Source organism: Oncorhynchus nerka, linkage group LG22 (genome assembly GCF_034236695.1).
Source record: "Oncorhynchus nerka isolate Pitt River linkage group LG22, Oner_Uvic_2.0, whole genome shotgun sequence".
NCBI lineage: Eukaryota > Metazoa > Chordata > Actinopteri > Salmoniformes > Salmonidae > Oncorhynchus > Oncorhynchus nerka.
The window spans coordinates 42,734,071-42,759,152 of NC_088417.1; the positions used below are offsets into that span (position 1 = coordinate 42,734,071).

Below are 25,082 nucleotides of genomic sequence, written 5' to 3' on the forward strand. Positions count from 1 at the left end.
CCATGCATCAGCAGGACAGAGAAGCTACGTCTGGTAAGACGAGTGGCGGGGTGTGTGTCTATTTGTGTCTATTTCTTGAGGTATTGCTCGCCTGAGCCAGAGCACCTTATGATAAGCTGTAGACCACACTATCTACCAAGAGAGTTCTCAACCATATTATTCGCAGCCGTCTAATTACCGCCACAAACCGATGCTGGTACTAAGACCACACTCAACCAGCTGTATAAGGCCAGAAGCAAGAAAATGCTCATCCAAAAGTGGCGCTTCTAATGGCCTGGGGACTTTAATAATTCTCCAAAGGTGGTGTCAAAGGAGTGATGAAGGCCTAGACAACAGTTGGTCATAAGTCTATTTCACTACTTCCACTAGTTCCTCATTGCATGATCGGTTGTTGGTAGTCATTCCCATGCAGCAGCATGATGGTGGCTCAGGCAGAGATCCCATTGCATGTTCTTATGCGGCGCTCCGCAGTCCTCACACACACAAACAGACTGCTGGGTGTAGAGGTCAGAACTGGAGCCAGTCTGTCACATTGCTGACAGTTGGGGGCTTGCCACACAGATCATGTGCCTTGTTACCGTCAGGTGGAGAGCCATAGCGCTATTACTTTGTGCTCTTATACAAAGATAAAAACCTTGGAAAAGGTAAAGCCCCAGTAATGGGAATTCAATATGAACGACACACTTAATTGTTATTCCGACCACCCATTATTGTTTCCCTGAACGTAGAAATTGCTTTGCTTGTGTACATTGAAAAAACAGGTCATTTTGCCTCATTCATATTTTTATTAACATTTGACCTCACTCAATTTGTTTTTGTCATATTGGGAATGCAGGTTATTATGTAGAACTATATGGGCCCCTGCAGGACGTTATGTTGATTGTATTTACCATATTTTAATTTTTGGTCAATTTCTTTAACAGTGGTTGGAAAATGTCGTTATCATTGCTGTCTAATGTGATTGCGGGCACCGAGGTAATTTTGCTGAAGACAGTTTCTTTTTCTCTCTCTCTCTCTCTCTCTCTCTCTCTCTCTCTCTCTCTCTCGCTCTCTCATCCCTTTCTTCTGATAGGTGCCAATTACTCGACCTCTGTGGTGAAGAAGCAAGCTTGCCTGTCACTATTGGCCCCCCCCTCTATCCACCTTCAATGTCAAATCTCTGTCACCAAAGTGGAGAGAATTACCAAGGCTTTTGTATACAATCAAGACCAAGGAACAGCAGCACTAGTCCTATACACAGAGCTTGACTTTTTCCCTTTTCTACAATCAAAGCTCTCTTCTTCAAGGTTATATCCTCTTTGTCTTTTTTATTTTTTGGAAAACATTGGGTCAAGAGGACAGTGGGAAGCAGGCCCTAAGGATTTTTACATTTTCTCCTCCACTGTGTGATTTTATTCTCTCCTGTGCTTGGTGCTTGTTGGAGGGGGCATAAATGAGGTGGTGTGGCTCAGGAAGCTTGGGGAGAGCAGGAACTCTCCTTGCTCTGCTGCTTCCCCTCTGGGAGCTGGGCTGCTGGGGGTTGATCTCCGCCTCTGGGGGGCAGAACCAGGCGCAGCACACTACTGTAGGCCCCTGGGAGATGCTTCGCAGGCACAAACGCAGCTGGGTATGGAACCAGTTTTTTGTCCTGGAGGAGTACACAGGCGAAGAACCTCTTTATGTTGGCAAGGTAAGTGTTTGTACTTAAGTGTTTGGACTTAATGTGTTTATATACAAGTGTGGATGAAAAACAAGCAAAAGCTGGTGTTTAACTTCACCATATTTTCAGATCTTTCTCCATTCTTATTGTTTTATACTGTTAAATTCAACTTCAACCAAAAATAATGTATTGCACTGTCATCAGTTTCTGCATTTCCTGCACTATATATATGAGGTCCCACAGTTGGGAGTGCATGTCAGAGCAAAAACCAAGCCATGAGGTCAAAGGAATTGTCTGTAGAGCTCCGATACAGGATTGTGTCGAGGCGAAGGTCTGGGGAAAGGTATCAAAACATGTCTGCAGCATTGGAAGTCCCTAAGAACACAGTGGCCTCCATCATTCTTAAAAATGGATGAAGTTTGGAACCATCAAGACTCTTCCTAAAGCTGGCTGCCCGGTCAAAAGGAGCTATCGGGGAGAAGGGACTTGGTCACGGAGGTGATCAAGAACCCGAGGGTCACTCTGACAGAGCTCTAGAGTTCCTCTGTGGAGATGGGAGAACCTTCTAGAAGGACAACCATCTCTGCAGCACTCCACCAATCAGGCTTTCATGGTAGAGTGGCCAAACAGAAGCCACTCATCAGTAAAAGGCACATGACAGCACACTTGGAGACCACGAAAAACAAGATTCTCTGGTCTGATAAAAAAAAGATTGAACTCTTTGGCCTGAATGCCAAGCCTCACATCTGGAATAAACCTGGCACCATCCCTTCGGTGAAGCATGGTGGTGGCAGCGACTGGGAGACGTATGTGGCAGGGTCTACAGAAAATCACAGATTACAAAACGAAAACCAGCCCCGTCACGGATATCGACATCTTGCTCCCTTACAAATTAAAAGACTTCTTTGCGAGCTTTGAGGACAATACAGCGCCACTCACACGGCCCGCTACCAAAGATTTTGGGCTCTCCTTCTCCGTGGCCAACGTGAGTAAAACATTGAAACGTGTTAACCCTCGCGAGGCATCCCTAGCCGGGTCATCAGAGCATGCGTAGACCAGCTGGCTGGTCTGTTAACAGACATATTCAATCAATCCCTATCCCAGTCTGCTGTCCCCACATGCTTCAAGTTGGCCACCATTGTTCCTGTTCCCAAGAAAGCTAAGGTAACTGAAATAAATGACTATCGCCCCGTAGCACTCACTTCTATCATCATGAAGTGCTTTGAGAGACTAGTCACCATATCACCCCCACCCTACTTGACACCCTAGACTCACACCAATTTGCTTACCGCTGCAATAGTTCCACGGACGATGAAATCGCCATCACACTGCACATTGCTCTATCCCATCTGGACAAGAGGAATTCCTATGTAAGAATGCTGAAACTCCCTAAATACAGGTGTGTCAGGCATGTAGTGTTATACCCAAGAAGACACAATGCTGTAATCGCTTTGCTTCAACAAAGTGAGTGACAGGGGGCGGAGCTAGGTCTGTGCCTTTGTAACAGGGTAATATTGGTGATTCCGCTTGCCACTTTATTGTTAAGCCAATGAGTTTTTGGTTTGAGTTTGTCTTGCCTTCACCTACTCAACATGGCATCTTATTGGCTGGTTTGCGTAGCTTGCTTACGAGGGGGGATGTTCCAGTTAGAATCGTCCCAGTGAACAAGCACCAAACCAGCGGTAAGTTGTTGGTTGCAAAGCACTGTACATCAAAAGTGATTTTTATACTCTCAAGTGATGATTTAAATGTACAATTTATATCAAATTGTTTGTAAATGTTATTCGAACATCACACAAGATGCAGCGGTTTTTGGAGAATATTTGTTGTGCATTTTGTTGTAAAGAATTCCTGCCAGTACTAGCTAGCAACTTACTGTGTCTGGTGGGGGGGGGTTCATATATTTTGTACAGTGCGTGAGTGCAGAGTTGGATGGTGAGACGAGCATTGCATGACGTGCAATTTTGTGTCGTTCCTATCAGGTACATTGTTAAAGATATTATATTGTATATTGTAATTGTATTATTTTGGTAACTAGCCCAGTGAACAAGCACCAAACCAGCGTGCGTGAGTGCAGAGTTGGATGGTGAGACGAGCATTGCATGACGTGCAATTTTGTGTCGTTCCTATCAGAATAAAGCTACATGACTGGTGCAGGCAGCGATCGGTTGAAAAGCATGCATTTGGTTTTACTAGCGTTTAAGAGCAGTTGGAGGCCACGGAAGGAGTGTTGTATGGCATTGAAGCTCGATTGGAGGTTAGATAGCACAGTGTCCAATGACGGGCCGAAAGTGTATAGAATGGTGTCGTCTGCGTAGAGGTGGATCAGGGAATCGCCCGCAGCAAGAGCAACATCATTGATATACACAGAGAAAAGAGTCGGCCCGAGAATTGAACCCTGTGGCACCCCCATAGAGACTGCCAGAGGACCGGACAACATGCCCTCCGATTTGACACACTGAACTCTGTCTGCAAAGTAATTGGTGAACCAGGCAAGGCAGTCATCCGAAAAACCGAGGCTACTGAGTCTGCCGATAAGAATATGGTGATTGACAGAGTTGAAAGCCTTGTCAAGGTCGATGAAGACGGCTGCACAGTACTGTCTTTTATCGATGGCGGTTATGATGTCGTTTAGTACCTTGAGTGTGGCTGAGGTGCACCCGTGACCGGCTCGGAAACCAGATTGCATAGCGGAGAAGGTACGGTGGGATTCGAGATGGTCAGTGACCTGTTTGTTGACTTGGCTTTCGAAGACCTTAGATAGGCAGGGCAGAATGGATATAGGTCTGTAACAGTTTGGGTCCAGGGTGTCTCCCCCTTTGAAGAGGGGGATGACTGCGGCAGCTTTCCAATCCTTGGGGATCTCAGACGATATGAAAGAGAGGTTGAACAGGCTGGTAATAGGGGTTGCGACAATGGCGGCGGATAGTTTCAGAAATAGAGGGTCCAGATTGTCAAGCCCAGCTGATTTATACGGGTCCAGGTTTTGCAGCTCTTTCAGAACATCTGCTATCTGGATTTGGGTAAAGGAGAACCTGGAAAGGCTTGGGCGAGGAGCTGCGGGGGGGCCGGAGCTGTTGGCCGAGGTAGAAGTAGCCAGGCGGAAGGCATGGCCAGCCGTTGAGAAATGCTTGTTGAAGTTTTCGATAATCATGGATTTGTTCCCTAGCCTCAGTGCAGTGGGCAGCTGGGAGGAGGTGCTCTTGGAGGTGCTCTTGTTCTCCATGGACTTCACAGTGTCCCAGAACTTTTTGGAGTTGGAGCTACAGGATGCAAACTTCTGCCTGAAGAAGCTGGCCTTAGCTTTCTTGACTGACTGCGTGTATTGGTTCCTGACTTCCCTGAACAGTTGCATATCGCGGGGACTGTTCGATGCTATTGCAGTCCGCCACAGGATGTTTTTGTGCTGGTCGAGGGCAGTCAGGTCTGGAGTGAACCAAGGGCTGTATCTGTTCTTAGTTCTGCATTTTTTGAACGGAGCTATCTAATATCTAGTTATCTAATATGGTGAGGAAGTTACTCTTAAAGAATGACCAGGCATCCTCAACTGACGGGATGAGGTCAATGTCCTTCCAGGATACCCGGGCCAGGTCGATTAGAAAGGCCTGCTCACAGAAGTGTTTTAGGGAGCGTTTGACAGTGATGAGGGGTGGTCGTTTGACTGCGGCACCGTAGCGGATACAGGCAATGAGGCAGTGGTCGCTGAGATCCTGGTTGAAGACAGCGGAGGTGTATTTGGAGGGCCAGTTGGTCAGGATGACGTCTATGAGGGTGCCCTTGCTTACAGAGTTAGGGTTGTACCTGGTGGGTTCCTTGATGATTTGTGTGAGATTGAGGGCATCTAGCTTAGATTGTAGGACTGCCGGGGTGTTAAGCATATCCCAGTTTAGGTCACCTAACAGAACAAACTCAGAAGATAGATGGGGGGCAATCAATTCACAAATGGTGTCCAGGGCACAGCTGGGAGCTGAGGGGGGTCGTTAGCAGGCGGCAACAGTGAGAGACTTATTTCTGGAGAGGGTAATTTTCAGAATTAGTAGTTCGAACTGTTTGGGTATGGACCTGGAAAGTATGACATTACTTTGCAGGCTATCTCTGCAGTAGACTGCGACTCCTCCCCCTTTGGCAGTTCTATCTTGACGGAAGATGTTATAGTTGGGTATGGAAATCTCTGAATTTTTGGTGGCCTTCCTGAGCCAGGATTCAGACAGGGCAAGGACATCAGGGTTAGCAGAGTGTGCTAAAGCAGTGAGTAAAACAAACTTAGGGAGGAGGCTTCTAATGTTGACATGCATGAAACCAAGGCTTTTTCGATCACAGAAGTCAACAAATGAGGGTGCCTGGGGACATGTAGGGCCTGGGTTTACCTCCACATCACCCGCGGAACAGAGAAGGAGTAGTATGAGGGTGCGGCTAAGGGCTATCAAAACTGGTCGCCTAGAGCGTTGGGGACAGAGAATAAGAGGAGCAGGTTTCTGGGCATGGTAGAATATATTCAGGGCATAATGCACAGACAGGGTTATGGTGGGGTGCGGGTAGAGCGGAGGTAAGCCCAGGCACTGGGTGATGATGAGAGAGGTTTTATCTCTGGACATGCTGGTTGTAATGGGTGAGGTCACCGCATATGTGGGAGGTGGGACAAAGGAGGTATCAGGGGTCTGAGGAATGGGACTAGGGGCTCCATTGTGAACTAAAACAATGATAACTAACCTGAGCAACAGTATACAAGGCATATTGACATTTGAGAGAGACATACAGCGAGGCATACAGTAAACACAGGTGTTGAATTGGGAAAGCTAGCTAAAACAGTGGGTGAGACAACAGCTAATCAGCTAGCATAACAACAGCAGGTGAGATGGCATTGACTAGGCAACTCGGCCGACAGATAAAACAAACAAGCAGAATGGAGTACCGTGATTAATGGAAAGTCCAGCGTGCATCAGCTATGTAGCCAAGTGATCAGAGTCCAGGGGGCAGCGGTGGATGGGGCAGGGGGGCTGGGCTGGCGAGTGTTATCCAGGTTAAGAAAACTAACAATGACTAAATAGCTTGTAGCTAGCTAGCTGGTTAGCTTCTGGAGGTTCTTGAGTGTGTTCTAAAAATAAAGATAATAGCGATTCCGTATCACATTGGGTGAGGCAGGTTTCTGGAAGGTATAAACAAATTTTTAAAAAATCGGGAAGAGATAGAGTACATGTGGGCCACTGCGTTTTTGGGACGCGGCGCTGCAGACGGTTAGCAGGCCTGTGCTAACAAGCTAACAGATTAGCAGGCCGGGGTAAACAAGGTAGTAGTTAGCGGACCTGGGCTAAACAAGCTAGCAGTTAGCATGCCGAACTAGCAAGCAAGGAGATAGCGAGGGCTAGAGAGTTAGCCTTTGGAGGACGTCGCGATGGGGTGAGTCTGTTTATTCCTCTTCATGCAGTGATATCGATAGACCGGTCGTAGTCAAGGTATTGTAGCCCAGGAGTATGCTAGGAGCTCTGGCCGGGCTAGCTTCAAGCTACGTGGGTGGAAACGCTAGCCAGGAGTAAACAACCAGGGTTGCTGTTTAGCTCGATAGCTAGTTGCGAAGATCAAGCTGAAGAATGTTCCGTTTGTGGTGGGAATCCGGGGTAAAAAAAAAAAAATAGGTCCGTTATGCTCTGGTTAGCGTTGCGTTGTTCGAACTGGTGAGAGCTTTCCGAGCTAAAGGTTAGTTGATGACCGGTTAGCTGAAGACCGCTAGCATAGCTGGTAGTTAGCAGGCTAGCTTCAGTTGAGGGGGTCTGGTTCCGAAGTAAATATAACTACTTTAGGAAAAGTAGCTACATTGGCGGGTTGCAGAAGAGTATTTGGAAGCTTAGGTTTAGCAAAATGTTTTTAAAGATATGCGAAGAAAAAATATCTAAAAATATCTAAAACGAAAAAGAGACGATATTTACAGAGAGACGATACGACAGGACACTTACTGCTACGCCATCTTGGATTAAATGCGTACATAGGTAAAATGCGTACATAGGTAATGACTGAGTTAAGGAAATGTGACTATTACATGTGAAACTGCTATTAAATGAACGTTCTGATTCAGTAACCTACAGTCAGGGGATGGCTACATTACGGGCACATTGTTGTTCTGCTGTTTTCATTTGTTACTCATATGATAAGTACGCATTTGTAGCATGAGAAATATAACAAAAAGCTTTTACTACTGCCAGTACAGGCATTGTAAAAATACAAGGGTTTCCTTCCGGGTTGGAGCGAGCGGTCGCATCCGCGCGTTGGTCTGCAGGTTGTATAACTTTTCATTACATTTCATTACATTTCATTATAGTACAACGGTTTGATTTGTCTAATCTTAGCAATTTCTTCTTAGCTAGCTACATAGCCGTCTTTGTATCAAAGATAATTGCGTAATTATCGTATTTCGTTGTCCTCCTATCTGCCCAGCAGCTAGCCAGCTAGCAAACGTTCACCGTCTACCGTAGCACTGTAGTAACTATCACACTCAACTGAACGACTCGATTAGTGTAGTGTTAGCTAGCTACATAGTTGTCTTTGCTGTCTTCGTATCCAAGATAATTGTGTAGTTTAGAGTGTGTAGTCTTAGAGTGATTATCTTAATTTACCGAGGTTAGCTAGCCAGCTATTTGTCGTCCTTAACGTAGGAGACACTGCTAGCTAGCCAACAGCTAGCCAACGTCTACTGAATAGAACTTTCGCAGTCCGGTCGCATTCCGCTTCGCTCCACAGGTAGTATCACATTTTCATTTCATTTCATTACAGTTCCAACGGTGTGATTTGTTTGATCGTAGCTAGCTACATAGCTAGCTACATAGCCGTCTTTGTTTCAAAGATAATTGTGTAGTCTAGAGCGATTTTCTAGGTTAGCTAGCCAGCTATTGTCGTTCTTTTAACGCAACGTAACGTAATCAACACTGCTAGCTAGCCAGCTAGCCCCCGAATAGCAGCATTGTAGAAACTTTACACTCAACGGAACGACTTGATTAGTGTAGTGTCAACAACGCAGCCAATGCCAGCTAGCCTACAAAGTCAACAACGCAGCCACTGCCAGCTAGCCTACCTCAGCAGTACTGTATCATTTTAATCATTTTAGTCAATTAGATTCTTGCTACGTAAGCTTAACTTTCTGAACATTCGAGACGTGTAGTCCACTTGTCATTCCAATCTCCTTTGCATTAGCGTAGCCTCTTCTGTAGCCTGTCAACTATGTGTCTGTCTATCCCTGTTCTCTCCTCTCTGCACAGACCATACAAACGCGCTCCACACCGCGTGGCCGCGGCCACCCTAATCTGGTGGTCCCAGCGCGCACGACCCACGTGGAGTTCCAGGTCTCCGGTAGCCTCTGGAACTGCCGATCTGCGGCCAACAAGGCAGAGTTCATCTCAGCCTATGCCCCCTCCAGTCCCTCGACTTCTTGGCACTGACGGAAACATGGATCGCCACAGACAACACCGCTACTCCTACTGCTCTCTCTTCGTCCGCCCACGTGTTCTCGCACACCCCGAGAGCTTCTGGTCAGCGGGGTGGTGGCACCGGGATCCTCATCTCTCCCAAGTGGTCATTCTCTCTTTCTCCCCTTACCCATCTGTCTATCGCCTCCTTTGAATTCCATGCTGTCACAGTTACCAGCCCTTTCAAGCTTAACATCCTTATCATTTATCGCCCTCCAGGTTCCCTCGGAGAGTTCATCAATGAGCTTGATGCCTTGATAAGCTCCTTTCCTGAGGACGGCTCACCTCTCACAGTTCTGGGCGACTTTAACCTCCCCACGTCTACCTTTGACTCATTCCTCTCTGCCTCCTTCTTTCCACTCCTCTCCTCTTTTGACCTCACCCTCTCACCTTCCCCCTACTCACAAGGCAGGCAATACGCTCGACCTCATCTTTACTAGATGCTGTTCTTCCACTAACCTCATTGCAACTCCCCTCCAAGTCTCCGACCACTACCTTGTATCCTTCTCCCTCTCGCTCTCATCCAACACTTCCCACACTGCCCCTACTCGGATGGTATCGCGCCGTCCCAACCTTCGCTCTCTCTCCCCGCTTCTCTCTCTCCTCTTCCATCCTATCATCTCTTCCCTCTGCTCAAACCTTCTCCAACCTATCTCCTGATTCTGCCTCCTCAACCCTCCTCTCCTCCCTTTCTGCATCCTTTGACTCTCTATGTCCCCTATCCTCCAGGCCGGCTCGGTCCTCCCCTCCCGCTCCGTGGCTCGACGACTCATTGCGAGCTCACAGAACAGGGCTCCGGGCAGCAGAGCGGAAATGGAGGAAAACTCGCCTCCCTGCGGACCTGGCATCCTTTCACTCCCTCCTCTCTACATTTTCCTCCTCTGCCTCTGCTAAAGCCACTTTCTACCACTCTAAATTCCAAGCATCTGCCTCTAACCCTAGGAAGCTCTTTGCCACCTTCTCCTCCCTCCTGAATCCTCCTCCCCCTCCTCCCTCTCTGCAGATGACTTCGTCAACCATTTTGAAAAGAAGGTCGACGACATCCGATCCTCGTTTGCTAAGTCAAACGACACCGCTGGTTCTGCTCACACTGCCCTACCCTGTGCTCTGACCTCTTTCTCCCCTCTCTCTCCAGATGAAATCTCGCGTCTTGTGACGGCCGGCCGCCCAACAACCTGCCCGCTTGACCCTATCCCCTCCTCTCTTCTCCAGACCATTTCCGGAGACCTTCTCCCTTACCTCACCTCGCTCATCAACTCATCCCTGACCGCTGGCTACGTCCCTTCCGTCTTCAGGACCCCTTCTGAAAAAACCTACACTCGATCCCTCCGATGTCAACAACTACAGACCAGTATCCCTTCTTTCTTTTCTCTCCAAAACTCTTGAACGTGCCGTCCTTGGCCAGCTCTCCCGCTATCTCTCTCAGAATGACCTTCTTGATCCAAATCAGTCAGGTTTCAAGACTAGTCATTCAACTGAGACTGCTCTTCTCTGTATCACGGAGGCGCTCTGCACTGCTAAAGCTAACTCTCTCTCCTCTGCTCTCATCCTTCTAGACCTATCGGCTGCCTTCGATACTGTGAACCATCAGATCCTCCTCTCCACCCTCTCCGAGTTGGGCATCTCCGGCGCGGCCCATGCTTGGATTGCGTCCTACCTGACAGGTCGCTCCTACCAGGTGGCGTGGCGAGAATCTGTCTCCTCACCACGCGCTCTCACCACTGGTGTCCCCCAGGGCTCTGTTCTAGGCCCTCTCCTATTCTCGCTATACACCAAGTCACTTGGCTCTGTCATAACCTCACATGGTCTCTCCTAACATTGCTATGCAGACGACACACAATTAATCTTCTCCTTTCCCCCCCTCTGATGACCAGGTGGCGAATCGCATCTCTGCATGTCTGGCAGACATATCAGTGTGGATGACGGATCACCACCTCAAGCTGAACCTCGGCAAGACGGAGCTGCTCTTCCTCCCGGGGAAGGACTGCCCGTTCCATGATCTCGCCATCACGGTTGACAACTCCATCGTGTCCTCCTCCCAGAGCGCTAAGAACCTTGGCGTGATCCTGGACAACACCCTGTCGTTCTCAACTAACATCAAGGCGGTGGCCCGTTCCTGTAGGTTCATGCTCTACAACATCCGCAGAGTACGACCCTGCCTCACACAGGAAGCGGCGCAGGTCCTAATCCAGGCACTTGTCATCTCCGTCTGGATTACTGCAACTCGCTGTTGGCTGGGCTCCCTGCCTGTGCCATTAAACCCCTACAACTCATCCAGAACGCCGCAGCCCGTCTGGTGTTCAACCTTCCCAAGTTCTCTCACGTCACCCCGCTCCTCCGCTCTCTCCACTGGCTTCCAGTTGAAGCTCGCATCCGCTACAAGACCATGGTGCTTGCCTACGGAGCTGTGAGGGGAACGGCACCTCAGTACCTCCAGGCTCTGATCAGGCCCTACACCCAAACAAGGGCACTGCGTTCATCCACCTCTGGCCTGCTCGCCTCCCTACCACTGAGGAAGTACAGTTCCCGCTCAGCCCAGTCAAAACTGTTCGCTGCTCTGGCCCCCCAATGGTGGAACAAACTCCCTCACGACGCCAGGACAGCGGAGTCAATCACCACCTTCCGGAGACACCTGAAACCCCACCTCTTTAAGGAATACCTAGGATAGGATAAAGTAATCCTTCTCACCCCCCCTTAAAAGACTTAGATGCACTATTGTAAAGTGGCTGTTCCACTGGATGTCATAAGGTGAAAGCACCAATTTGTAAGTCGCTCTGGATAAGAGCGTCTGCTAAATGACTTAAATGTAAATGTAAATGTACAATGTCTGTAGTTAACAAATTGCGTGGTTTAACAAACAAGTTGTCACTTTCTAATGTGCTTGAGTGATGTAGATCTCTCCCTATCACTAGTTGCTCCGTTTTCGAGTGCCACTCCCCCAACGAGGTATTGGGATTGAGTCACTGTCTCCATATTGATGTACGCGTTCACTCATGTATCAGTCTGTATGTGAATTGACAAAATTAATGACTGCAATTATGCCAAAATAATGTAGTGTGATTTCGTCATCATATTGAACTCTTCTGTGCCCGCAATTCTTGAGTAAGAACATCTATACACTTATAGGCTGTTCGTTATTACACAGTAAGTCACTCTTAATAATGATCTATACTGAGTCAATAGTGCCACTGTGCCAGCCATGGATAGCCATAATTTGACATCTGTTTGCAAACAATCTGACAGACCCCCTAGTGGGATCCGGACATTTTTCTAAGCAGAAACAGTATGATATATCATATAATGAGAGGGAAATAGGAAGTCATCACTTTGACCTGGCTGATTCTGCCACCACTGCATCTGCAGCCCTGCTTGGCTTTAATGCCTGGGATAAGTGCACTGTCCTGGAGTAACCTGCAGTCACAGCAAGCCGGTGAAAACATACATTAAAGACACTCAAAACTACACAGTGTCAACTGCAAATTGGTGACACGCATATTTAAGCAAGTGGGAATGGCGTCATCGGAGTAGCGCTTACACTTAACAGACGCTCGGCGGGTAAACATTACGTCAGTGATTATCGTTTTGTGCACAGGTTGATCGAGTGACAAAATATTTGCAAGTACCAGTGTGGAGTTTGGGCTGAATTATTTATCTAAGTAGGCATGCGATTCAGTATCAATTTTATGCCTAATTAGTTGTCAACTTTCATGTCTAAGCGTTACATTTTGTGTCTTGGGTGCACTTCCCTGAATGTGTACAGAACTCATATTTTTTAAGCCATTTTACAAACTTTGAAAAATGTACCCTGTGTTATACTGACGTTGATGAGAGCCTACCACGGCAGTGTCCTCTGTTCCCTAAGGTCTGTTTCAGTGTCTGTTTCAGTGGCTACAGTGCTTTTCCCATCAACCCTCAGGGCAGGCAGAGCGCTTGCTCACATCAAATGGATTGTCATAGTGCACAACCTTGTGCTGCAACTCACTTATTTTTAGAGCCCGCTTCCAAAAGCAGAAAGCCTGAATAACCATTCAAATAATGGATAAACTTCTTTCCCCTTTCTTCCATTAATGGCTGCTTTCAGGGCAGTATTATGCATGCTTTTTCCTGCCAAAGACACAACTACGGGCACGACTATAGAAGCAGGAGATTGTAAAACATCTGTGGATGAGCAGCTGGAAAGTTGAGCTTAAAGTAGGCTTGGACTGAGTTCACAACTAAGCAAAGTACACATCATGTTGTATTAACTCTATCAACAGGTAGTCTGTAACTTCAAAACAAATGGATCTGCAGCTTTGGTTTTACTGATCACCACCAGTTGCAAGATGCTTTCCACCCTTTAGTTCTTAGATGAAGCATTCCTAATCTAGTGGCAAACATACTCTGCAATAAGCCGATAACGACAGTCATTACATTTTGAAGAATTCACCCACACAATCACAATCACAATCACACACACACACACACACACACACACACACACACACACACACACACACACACACCTGTCTAAGAAATCAGCTCCCTCATTAGCATTCTGTTAGAGGTTCCCTTTCAAATGTATTAGCGTCCTACAGCCCGGCGTGCTAAAGTGTGCCTCCACTGAGAGGTCAGTCCCAATCGTATCCACTCACTCTCTCCATTCACTTACCAAAAACCCATGAGATAGTGCTGTACTGTATGGCTGCCGTCCCACCCTAACTATTTTGTGATTAATTTGGCCTTTATACCCCAGAAAATACATTAAATGTATCTACTATCATTTCTTATGATCAACAAATACTTTTGAAAATCAGATCAGCAGTTAACTTTTTATGGCTGCAGGGGCAGTATTGAGTAGCTTGGATGAAAGGTGCCCATATCAAACAGCCTGCTCCTCAGTCATAGTTGCTAATATTTGCATATTATTATTAGTATTGGATAGAAAACACTCTGACGTTTCTAAAACTGTTTGAATGATGTCTGTGAGTATAACAGAACTCATATTGGCAGGCAAAATCCAGAGTTGTAATCTGAGTTTGTATGTATTCACCAGAGTCCTCAATGAAATCCCCTTAAGATATTTAATGATGTTGCACTGCCTAGGGGTTCCACTAGATGTCAACCATCAATAGAAATTATAATGAGGCTTCTATGTTGTTGTGGGAGTGAATGACAGCAGGATATATCAGTTTCCCATCAAGCTGCCATTTTGTGATCGCACTTTTTCCTCATGGTAGTCACTTGCGTTCCATGGCTCACGTCAACAAGAAGGAATACTCTGTTTGGAACTTTATTGAAGCTATATGTTAAAAACATCCTAATGATTGATTCTGTACTTAGTTTGAAATGTTTCTTCAACCGGTATTATCACTTTTTGACCAGAATTAGCGTTTGAATATGTATACCAAACGCGCTAACAAAAGAAGGTATTTGGACAATATAACGGACATTTTCGAACAAAACAAACATTTATTGTGGACCTGGGATTCCTGAAGTGCTTTCTGATGTAGATCATCAAGAGTAAGGGAATATTTATCATGTAATTTCTTGTTTATGTTGACGCCATCTTTGCGGCTGTGGTGTTTTTACTTTTTGAGCGCCATCTCAGATTATTGCATGCATTTCTTTTTCTGTAATTAAAAAAAAAAATCTGACACAGCGGTTGCATTAAGAAGAGGTATATCTATAATTCCATGTGTATGACTATATTATCATCTACATTTATGAAGAGTATTTCTGTTGAATGATGTGGCTATGCAAAATCACTTGATGTTTTTGGAACTAGTGAATCTAATGTGCCAATGTAAACTCAGATTTTTTTAATAGAAATATGAACTTTATCAAACAAAACATGCATGTATTGTGTAACATGAAATCCTATGAGTGTCATCTGATGAAGATAATTCAAGGTTAGTGATTAATTTGATCTTTATTTATATTTTTTGTGAATGCTATATTTGGCTGGAAAATGGCTGTGCTTATTGTGGTTTGGTGGAGACCTAACATAATCGTTTGTAGTACTTTAGCTGAAAAGCCTTTGTGAACCACAATTAATTGACTGAGGTTGCAGTACCTACAGCTTCCACAGGGTGTCTAGAGTCTTGTCATTTCCCTTCGAGTTTTTTCTTGGTCAAACACATACAGGACACCGTATCTAATCCGGTCTAGGACCGGATATTTTCGTTGAGTTTCTAGCCGGACATTTTTCCAGACGGACAGCTAATGATCTTTACATCGCCTCCTGATGAATTTTATCGCTTATTAACGTTTACTAATACCTAAAGTTGCATTACAAACGTATTTCGAAGTGTTTTGTGAAAGTTTATCGTCGACTTTTTGAATTTTAAAAAATGACGTTACGTTTTGAAACGATGTTTTTTTCGTTTATCACACAGTCTACATATAACGATATCTAGGCTTTATATGGACCGATTTAATCGAAATAAAGACCCAAATAGTGTTTATGGGACATCTAGGAGTGCCAACAAAGAAGATGGTGAAAGGTAATGAATGTTTTCTATTTTATTGTGCGGTTTGTGTAACGCCGAAATGCTAATTATTTTGTTTACGTCCCCTGCTGTGCTTTTCTGTTGTAGTGTATTGGTGCATGCTATCAGATAATAGCTTCTCATGCTGTCGCCGAAAAGCATTTTAAAAATCTGACTTGTTGACTGGATTCTCGGTCTTATCTAATTCGGCTCACTGTTAACAATTGCTTGAAGTGGCGCAAGGATATTTATTTCCATTTTCTGTGATCAGGTTTTCCTGCGCTTTCCGATGTAACGCACGTTATGTAATAGCCACAGTCGTGATTTAACCAGTTTTAAAAACGTCCGAGGGTTTCCTATCCACGCATTCTAACCATATGAACGTACTATATTCCTGGCATGAGTAGCAGGGCGCTGAAATGTTGCGCGATTTTTAACAAAATGTTCAAAAAAGTAGAGGGTAGGAGCAACAGGTTAAACGTATTTTGTAAGGCATCCCAAGACGATGGCGCAGAGCACATAAAAGCCCTTTTACCAAATTCAGTTTGGACATTTGGAACAGTTGGCATGATAAAGTCCAGCGAACGAAGAGAGTACCCACCACATTTCTGAACAATAAAAATGCCCAAATAAAAAGGTAGTAAACCCAAAATGGCTTTGTAAATAAAAGTGCCTCAGCCTACGAGTGACTAGAGAAGGCCAGCCAACCCTGGTATACAAAGTGCAGCGGTGCGTAAGGGTTTTGCAGTTTAAAATACATCTCAAAGTGCCATGGTAAAGGGTGTCAATTGATCTCAAACACTGAGCGGAAGCATTCATATATAAAATATCCCCATAGTCTAGTAAAGGCATAAATGTAGCTGATACTAGCCTCCTTCTGGCTTCAAAAGAAAAACAGGCCTTATTGCTAAAATAAAATCCCAATTTCAGCATAAATTATTTTGTAAGATGTTGAATATGCAAATTAAAAGGGAGGCCGTCATCAATTAAAATTCCAATATATTTATATGAGGTTACAACCTCAATCTCCTTGCCCTGACAGGTAGTAATAGGTGAAAGGTTCAGAGGTCTATTTCTTGCTTTAGAAAACACCATTAGTTTAGTTTTGTCGGTATTGAGGATAAGCTTCAATTGACACAAGGTGTGTTGAACAGTATAAAAAGTAGTTTGCAAGTTCTGGAAAGCTTTTGTAAGAGACGAGGCACAACAGTAAATAACAGTATCATCAGCATAAAAATGAAGTTGCGCATTGGAGATTTTTGTCTAAATCATTTATATAAATAGTGAATAAGAGAGGACCAAGTCCAGAGCCTTGGGGCACACCATTAAAGACAGACAATTTAACAGACATAAGCCCATCAAATTGAGTGCACTGAGTTCTATCAGACAGATAGTTAGCAATCCATGCAAATGCATGCTCTGAAAGACCGACACTCGACAATCTCTGCCTTAGTGTAGCAAAAGCCTTAGAGAGATCAAGACACAGTGGTGTTTTTTGTCATGTGCTTCAGTGATATCATTTAAAACCTTCATGGCTGCTGTAATTGTGCTATGCTTTGTCCTGAAGCCAGATTGGTACATTGATAAAATAGAGTAAATAATAAATAAATAAATAAATAATACATCTTTTAGATGTTCACTCACAAGGGTTTCAAGTATTTTCACCAGGGGTGACAGCTTTGAGATTGGCTATAATTATTTAACCTCTCTGGGATATGTGGCTAGCGTCCCACCTGCCCAAAACCCAGGGGAAATGCAGAGCGTCAAATTCAAATAAATTACTATAAAAATCAAGCTTTAATTAAATCACACATGCAGATAGCAAATTAAAGCTACACTTGTTGTGAATTCAGCCAACATGTCAGATTTCAAAAAGGCTTTTCGGCGAAAGCAAACGATGCTATTATCTGAGGATTGCACCTCCGTAAACAAAGAGAGAAAAGCATATTTCAACCTTGCAGGCGCGACACAAAACGCAGAAAAAAAATAAAAATTCATTACTTACCTTTGACGAGCTTCTTTTATTGGCACTCCAATATGTCCCATAAACATCACAAATGGTCCCTTTGTTCGATTAATTCTGTCGATATACACTGCTCAAAAAAATAAAGGGAACACTAAAATAACACATCCTAGATCTGAATGAATGAAATATTCTTATTAAATACTTTTCTTTACATAGTTGAATGTGCTGACAACAAAATCACACAAACATTATCAATGGAAATCCAATTTATCAACCCATGGAGGTCTGGATTTGGAGTCACACTCAAAATGAAAGTGGAAAACCACACTACAGGCTGATCCAACTTGAAAGTAATGTCCTTAAAACAAGTCAAAATGAGGCTCAGTAGTGTGTGTGGCCTCCACGTGCCTCCCTACAACGCCTGGGCATGCTCCTGATGAGGTGGCGGATGGTCTCCTGAGGGATCTCCTCCCAAACCTGGACTAAAGCATCCGCCAACTCCTGGACAGTCTGTGGTGCAACGTGGCGTTGGTGGATGGAGCGAGACATGATGTCCCAGATGTGCTCAATTGGATTCAGGTCTGGGGAACGGGCGGGCCAGTCCATAGCATCAATGCCATTCTCTTGCAGGAACTGCTGACACACTCCAGCCACATGAGGTCTAGCATTGTCTTGCATTAGGAGGAACCCAGGGCCAACCGCACCAGCATATGGTCTCACAAGGGGTCTGAGGATCTCATCTTGGTACCTAATGGCAGTCAGGCTACCTCTGGCGAGCACATGGAGGGCTGTGTGGCCCCCCAAAGAAATGCCACCCCACACCTTGACTGACTCACCGCCAAACCGGTCATGCTGGAGGATGTTGCAGGCAGCAGAACGTTCTCCACAGCGTCTTATAATTTCTATTGATGGTTGACATCTAGTGGAACCCCTAGGCAGTGCAACATCATTCATATCTCAAGGGGATTTCAATGGGGACTCAGGTGAATACATACAAGCTCAGATTTCTGACTTCCTGTTTTGATTTTGCCTGCCAATATGAGTTCTTACTCACAGACATCATTCAAACAGTTTTAGAAACGTCAGAGTGTGTTCTATCCAATACTACTAATAATATGCAAATATTAGCAACTATGACTGAGGAGCAGGCCGTTTGATATGGGCACCTTTCATCCGAGCTACTCAATACTGCCCCTGCAGCCATAAAAAGTTAAACAAATATGAATGAAACAAGGTTTTCATCACTATTGACATGAATTGCTTTGAACTGAACAAATTGTAAGGACACATTTTCACATACAGTATTTTATGGAAATTATAAATGAGCCCCATTGAACACAAATTAAGGCCAGTCTACACCCCACATGAGGTACCGAGATTTATTGTGTGTGTTGCAAGTGTATTTTTTATTTTATTTTAAATTTGACCCCCTTTCCTCCCAATTTCGTGGTAACCAATTGTTAGTAATTACTATCTTGTCTCATCGCTACAACTCCCGTTCGGGCTCAGGAGAGACGAAGGTCGAAAGCCATGCGTCCTCCGAAACACAACACATCCAAGCCGCACTGCTTCTTAACACAGCGTGCATTCAACCCGGAAGCCAGCCGCACCAATGTGTCGGAGGAAACACCATGCACCTGGCTACCTTGGCTAGCGCGCACTGCGCCTGGCCCGCCACAGGAGTCGCTGGTGCGCGATGATACAAGGATGTCCCTACCGGCCAAACCCTCCCTAACCCGGATGACGCTAGGCCAATTGTGCGTCGCCCCACGGACCTCCCGGTCACGGCCGGCTGCGACAGAGTCTGGGCACGAACCCAGAGTCTCTGGTGGCACTGGAGGCTTCGGGCCATGGATCGGCACTGGAGGCTTCGGGCCATGGATCGGCACTGGAGGCTTCGGGCCATGGATCATCACTGGAGGCTTCGGGCCATGGATCATCACTGGAGGCTTCGGGTCATGGATCATCACTGGAGGCTTCGGGTCATGGATCATCACTGGAGGCTTCGGGCCATGGATCATCACTGGAGGCTTCGTGCCATGGATCATCACTGGAGGCTTCGGGCCATGGATCATCACTGGAGGCTTCGTACGTGGAGCCGGAACAGGTCTCACCGGACTGAGGAAACGTACTAGAAGCCTGGTGCATGGAGCTGCCACAGGGCTTACCAGGCTGGGGAGACACACAGGAGGCCTGGTATGTGGAACCGGAAAAGGTCTCACCGGACTGGGGAAATGCACTGGAAGCTTGGTGTGTGAAACAGGCTGGGCCGTGGAGGCACAGAGCGCACCGGGCGTTGAATGCACACTGGAGTCAGTGCGCTTCACCGGATAACACGGTGCCTGACCAGTCACACTCTCCCCACGGTAAGCACGGGGAGTTGGCTCAGGTCTAAACCCTGACTCCGCCAATCTCCCCGTGTGCCACCACCCCAAAAATGTTGGGAGCTGCCTCTCGGGTTTCCATCGTTGCCGTGACTCCTGGTCTCATCGTCGTTCCTCCCTCGCTGCTTCCACCTGTTCCAATGGGAGGCGATCCCTTCCAGCCAGGATCTCCTCCCACGTCCAGGATCCTTTGCCATCCAGGATGTCCTCCCATGTCCACTCCTCCTGGCCACGCTGCTTGGTCCGTTTTTGGTGGGATCTTCTGTTACCTCCGTTGTTAGTGATAGAATGACTCGGATCATTGCCAAGGAAAATATGTTGGCTGTGATTTGATCTTTCATGAGTAATTATGTGTTTCTAAACCAATTGGCCATTGGACACCAATGTTATTCAGTCCTGTATATATGTCTATATGTGTGTGTGTATGTTTGGGTGTGTTTGCTTGCGTGCTGGGATTGTTTATGAGCAAAGGCATAGTAATTACATAGCTACGGACAAAGGGAACTAGAGAGGATGGTGATCACAAATGCTCCAAGCAATGTTGTAAGGACTGCCACCTGATAACTATACAGTATCTCTTTTGATACACTCACAAAAGGGTTACAAAACAATTCTTAGAATGTCCCATTAGGATAAACCTTTTTGGTTTCATGGTAAAACCCTCTGTGGAAAGGGCGGTGTGTTTGGGATCATTGTCATGCTGAAAGACCCAGCCACGTTTCATCTTCAATGCCCTTGCTGATGGAAGGAGGTTTTCACTCAAAATCTCACGATACATGGCCCCATTCATTCTTTGCTTTTACACGGATCAGTCGTCCTGGTACCTTTGCAGAATAACAGCCCCAAAGCATGATGTTTCCACCCCCATGCTTCACAGTAGGTATGGTGTTCTTTGGATGCAACTCAGCATTCTTTGTCCTCCAAACATGACGAGTTGAGTTTTTACCAAAAAGTTATATTTTGGTTTCATCTGACCATATGACATTCTCCCAATCTTCTTCTGGATCATCCAAATGCTCTCTAGCAAACTTCAGACGGGCCTGGACATGTACTGGCTTAAGCAGGGGGACACGTCTGGCAATGCAGGATTTGAGTCCCTGGTGGCGTAGTGTGTTACTGATGGTAGGCTTTGTTACTTTGGTCCCAGCTCTCTGCAGGTCATTCACTAGTTCCCCCCATGTGGTTCTGTGATTTTTGCTCACCGTTCTTGTGATCATTTTGACCCCCATGGGGTAAGATCTTGCGTGGAGCCCCAGATCGAGGGAGATTATCAGTGGTCTTGTATGTCTTCCATTTCCTAATAATTGCTCCCACAGTTGATTTCTTCAAACCAAGCTGCTTACCTATTGCAGATTCAGTCTTCCCAGCCTGGTGCAGGTCTACAATTTTGTTTCTTTGACAGCTCTTTGGTCTTGGCCATAGTGGAGTTTGGAGTGTGGCTGTTTGAGGTTGTGGACAGGTGTCTTTTATACTGATAACAAGTTCAAACAGGTGCCATTAATACAGGCAACGAGTGGAGGACAGAGGAGCCTCTTAAAGAAGAAGTTACAGGTCTGTGAGTGCCAGAAATCTTGCTTGTTTGTAGGTGACCAAATACTTATTTTCCACCATAATTTGCAAATAAATTCATTAAAAATCCTACAATGTGATTTTCTGGATTTTCTTTCTCATTTTGTCTTTCATAGTTGAAGTGTACCCATGATGAAAATTACATAGGTGGCTGACTAAATACTTTCCCCCCCCACTGTATGCTTCCTTTAATTTTCCCCACAACATGAAGTGTATTACAGTACCCCACAAGTACAAAACACAGTCAGATCAACCAAGGCTGTTTCTTTAAGGGTTTATTTTGGTTTGTTTGTGAACCATGTCATCATCCCTGTGAAAACCCGTTACACTCAGTGTTCGAACCGCAGTGCTCTGTGAAACGATTCTGCAGGGCGATTGTTGATTAACGTGCTCCGGAGCAGTAGCTGTAGCCAATAGGCTGTTTGAGTGTACCAGAGCTAGTGTTGCTCACAGGATGCTTCTGGGTATGGACTGTATTTTCACTTGGCTGAAAACTGTGTACACATTGTCCATTGAATAGAAGAAAACTCTCTCGCTCTCCTCCTGAGAGATTAGTGGAAATTTAAAGCTTGAAACATGCATCTCTGATTTGATTTATTTATCATTTTCTTCCAAGGCCTCCAGTCGTCTTTGCCGTTTTCTACAAAGTATGTCAGCCAAACAGGGAGGAAGAAAAGAGACATGGACAGTGAAATAATAACCGAGCTAACACACTGTGACTGAACAGTACAGCGAAAATTAAAACCCCATTAAGCGACTCCAGAACCATTAAAAACCAAACGGACTCTCAGTGATTGTGATGAAAATGTGCCATATATCGTAATATGGATAATAACAGGTGAGAGATGGCCTTGCCGACATTGTTATTCTTTAAAGTTTTACTCTTCCAGTCTTTTTACACTCTAAGGTAAACAAGTGAACACAAAGCAAACACGATTGTCCCAGGAGGACTGTCTGCATACAAAGTGGCATCATTGATTTCACTGGAGGTTTTCTGTTCTGTTCCACTCAACCATTTGTACTCTTGCTGCATCGCTGCCGTCAGTGTCTTTAAAGTACGCTGATGTGCTAGGCTCACATCAACGGAGGCAAAGACAAGAATTACAAAAGGGATATTTACATTTTTTTAAGAGAAGCAACTATGGTGTTTGATGAAAGTTGCACAAAATAACAGTAGAAGTTTGAAGTAGCACCTGAAAATGAGCAGTGACGGTTTAAAAACAAGTTAGATTAACTGAAGGAGGCGGTATTCTACAGGGATACACTTTTTAATAGGACCTACTGTGGAACAAGTTTTATGTAATACACTAACTTCTGAATAGATTTAAAGTGAAACACTTGAAGTCCATAGGGTCACTTTTACAGCAGGTATTGAAGAAAGTGTTAAAAAAAGCCAAGCATAAAGTTAACAACTGATGTTTTGAGAGAGAGACTACATGCTGCATTTAGTTGACCTGTGACGTTTAGTTGCATGCTTTGTGGGCTGTCAGCTTTGTCTTCCCTGTCCGTGGTATTTACCTGAACACACTGCCACGGATGGATTTCTCAAGATTAAATGTTGAATCTCTACAGCGGTTGACAATTTACCTCAACATTTTTCCTGACAGCAGGGGATGGTGAATAAACATATGGCCTCCCTATTGGAGTGTCAGGAGGAGCACGCTGAGGCATGCCCATGCAACCAAACCATCATTATGCCCCAGACATGCCATTCATCAACAGCCTGATGAAATCCATTAATAAAATACTGTTGGTTTCTGGCTGAGACTCTATTGGATATATAAAACATACACTAAGCCTGCAGCGATAACCAGGCAGTCATTTGATACACCTATTGACTTGGAAACAAAAATTGATACTGCCAGACGCAGTGAAGTGCTTGAGAAATAACCCTCCTTCAAACGTACCACACTGTAATCCCTGGGCAGCTCTGGGCTTCACATCCTACAGAATTGTGTTGACTCAACGCGACGCTCCTTATTCCTGCCAGAGTGCATTTATATAGCAGACATACAGCCATGCTCAGAGATTTAAGACTTCTGTTCTCCTGTTTTACAAACAATGTGAACTTTGTTCACTTGTTCAAAGAGTTGTTCATTTTTTTGGCACCATGTTTCTGCACATGAAAACCCACCCTTTAAACTATGTTAAAATAATACAGATGAACATAATGGATTGATCATGATGGTGAAGTATATAATTGGATATGTTATTATAAGTCACCAATCCTTCTGAATGTCTCTTATCCACTGACTGGTCTCTGGTCTCTAATAACAGCTCCACTCAGACATGGACAAAGGGGATGGCAAGGTGAAATACGTGCTCTCAGGAGAGGGCTCCACCTCCATCTTCACCATCGACGAGAACACAGGAGACATCCACGCCACCAAGCGTCTGGACCGGGAGGAGCAGGCCTATTACACGCTTCAGGCCCAGGCCGTGGACCGGATCACCAACATCCCTGTGGAGCCCAGGTCAGAGTTCCTGGTCAAGGTCCAGGACATCAATGACAATGAGCCCAAGTTCATGGATGGGCACTACATGGCCGGAGTACCGGAGATGTCAGCATTGGGTGAGCCTCTTTCTCTGCAACTCCCTCTTGTTTGTCCTCTGTCCTTGTTTCTGTTGTATGTTGTCGGTCTCCCTCTCTCTCTCTTAATCTCACTCTACCCACCACAATCTTAAATATCCTTAATGTATCTCTCTCCCACTCTCATCTCTCTCACTTCGGATATTAATGAACACAGCCTATGCTTCATTATAAACATGAAACTGAATCTGTGGCATTCATTTGTCTGTCAGGCATGGTATTCATAGACACAATTGTATTAGCAAGTCGTGAGGTAGATAAATGCTGAAGAGGGTCCTTATCCACACACAGAGGTTGTTTCTACAGTGTTAACTGTTGTGGTTTAAAAACACTGGTTTTAAAAGCTCCAATATCTAATCTGACCCTCTACAAAGTAATTACTGCAACCGGTCAGTTCATTTAGGTGGTTCCATTGTATTGCAGTTTGAATGGTGAAAGCGATTAAATACCTGCTTAGACAAACAAAGACACAAAACCCCAATGTAGAGCAAGGAATTTAGCGAGTTCAGAGATGGCAGATTATTCAAATCCAATGGGACATGTAATGGAGCACCTCCCGAGGTGTTTTGCCACGGAAACAAATGCGTACCACAAGGCGCTTGGGGACACCGTGAGCCAATCCTGTGTGAATGGAAATATTGATTAAGCCTCCATTTCAAATTCATGTGACAATCTGCCAGGGAGAGGAATAACAGGCGCCAAATGCCAAGTGCCAGATAATGTCTTCCAATCTTCAGGGTTAAGTGATATGACAGTCGCAAGCACATACAGGCGCAGTATTCTCATCATGCAGTTCCAGAGACAGGCGAACATTGCATCTACGTGTCTTATCTTCCTTAGGCTGATAGGCATAGATGCAAACAAGTAGAGACATTGAGGTACAGTACAATTTGGTGTAAATAAAGTTGAAATAGAGCCTATGCTAGGCTTCTACTGGCAGTGGTAAGAGTATTTTCCAGGCCAATGCAGTGTTTTGCTCATAACAGTCATATCATAGGCTGTGAGATCTCCTT

At 45.2% G+C, this 25,082-nt stretch overlaps 1 protein-coding gene across 1 annotated transcript in view; it reads left to right on the top strand.

The window, feature by feature from the left end:
* The first annotated feature begins 1,432 nt into the window (after nucleotides 1-1,432).
* The window catches only part of LOC115105205 (cadherin-7-like), a 111,382-nt gene continuing 87,732 nt past the window's right edge, over nucleotides 1,433-25,082 (top strand). Inside the window, exons 1-2 of the mRNA XM_029626947.2 lie at nucleotides 1,433-1,669; nucleotides 23,757-24,051. Coding sequence (XP_029482807.1) covers nucleotides 1,433-1,669; nucleotides 23,757-24,051 — 532 coding nt within the window. The remainder of the gene's footprint in view (nucleotides 1,670-23,756; nucleotides 24,052-25,082) is intronic.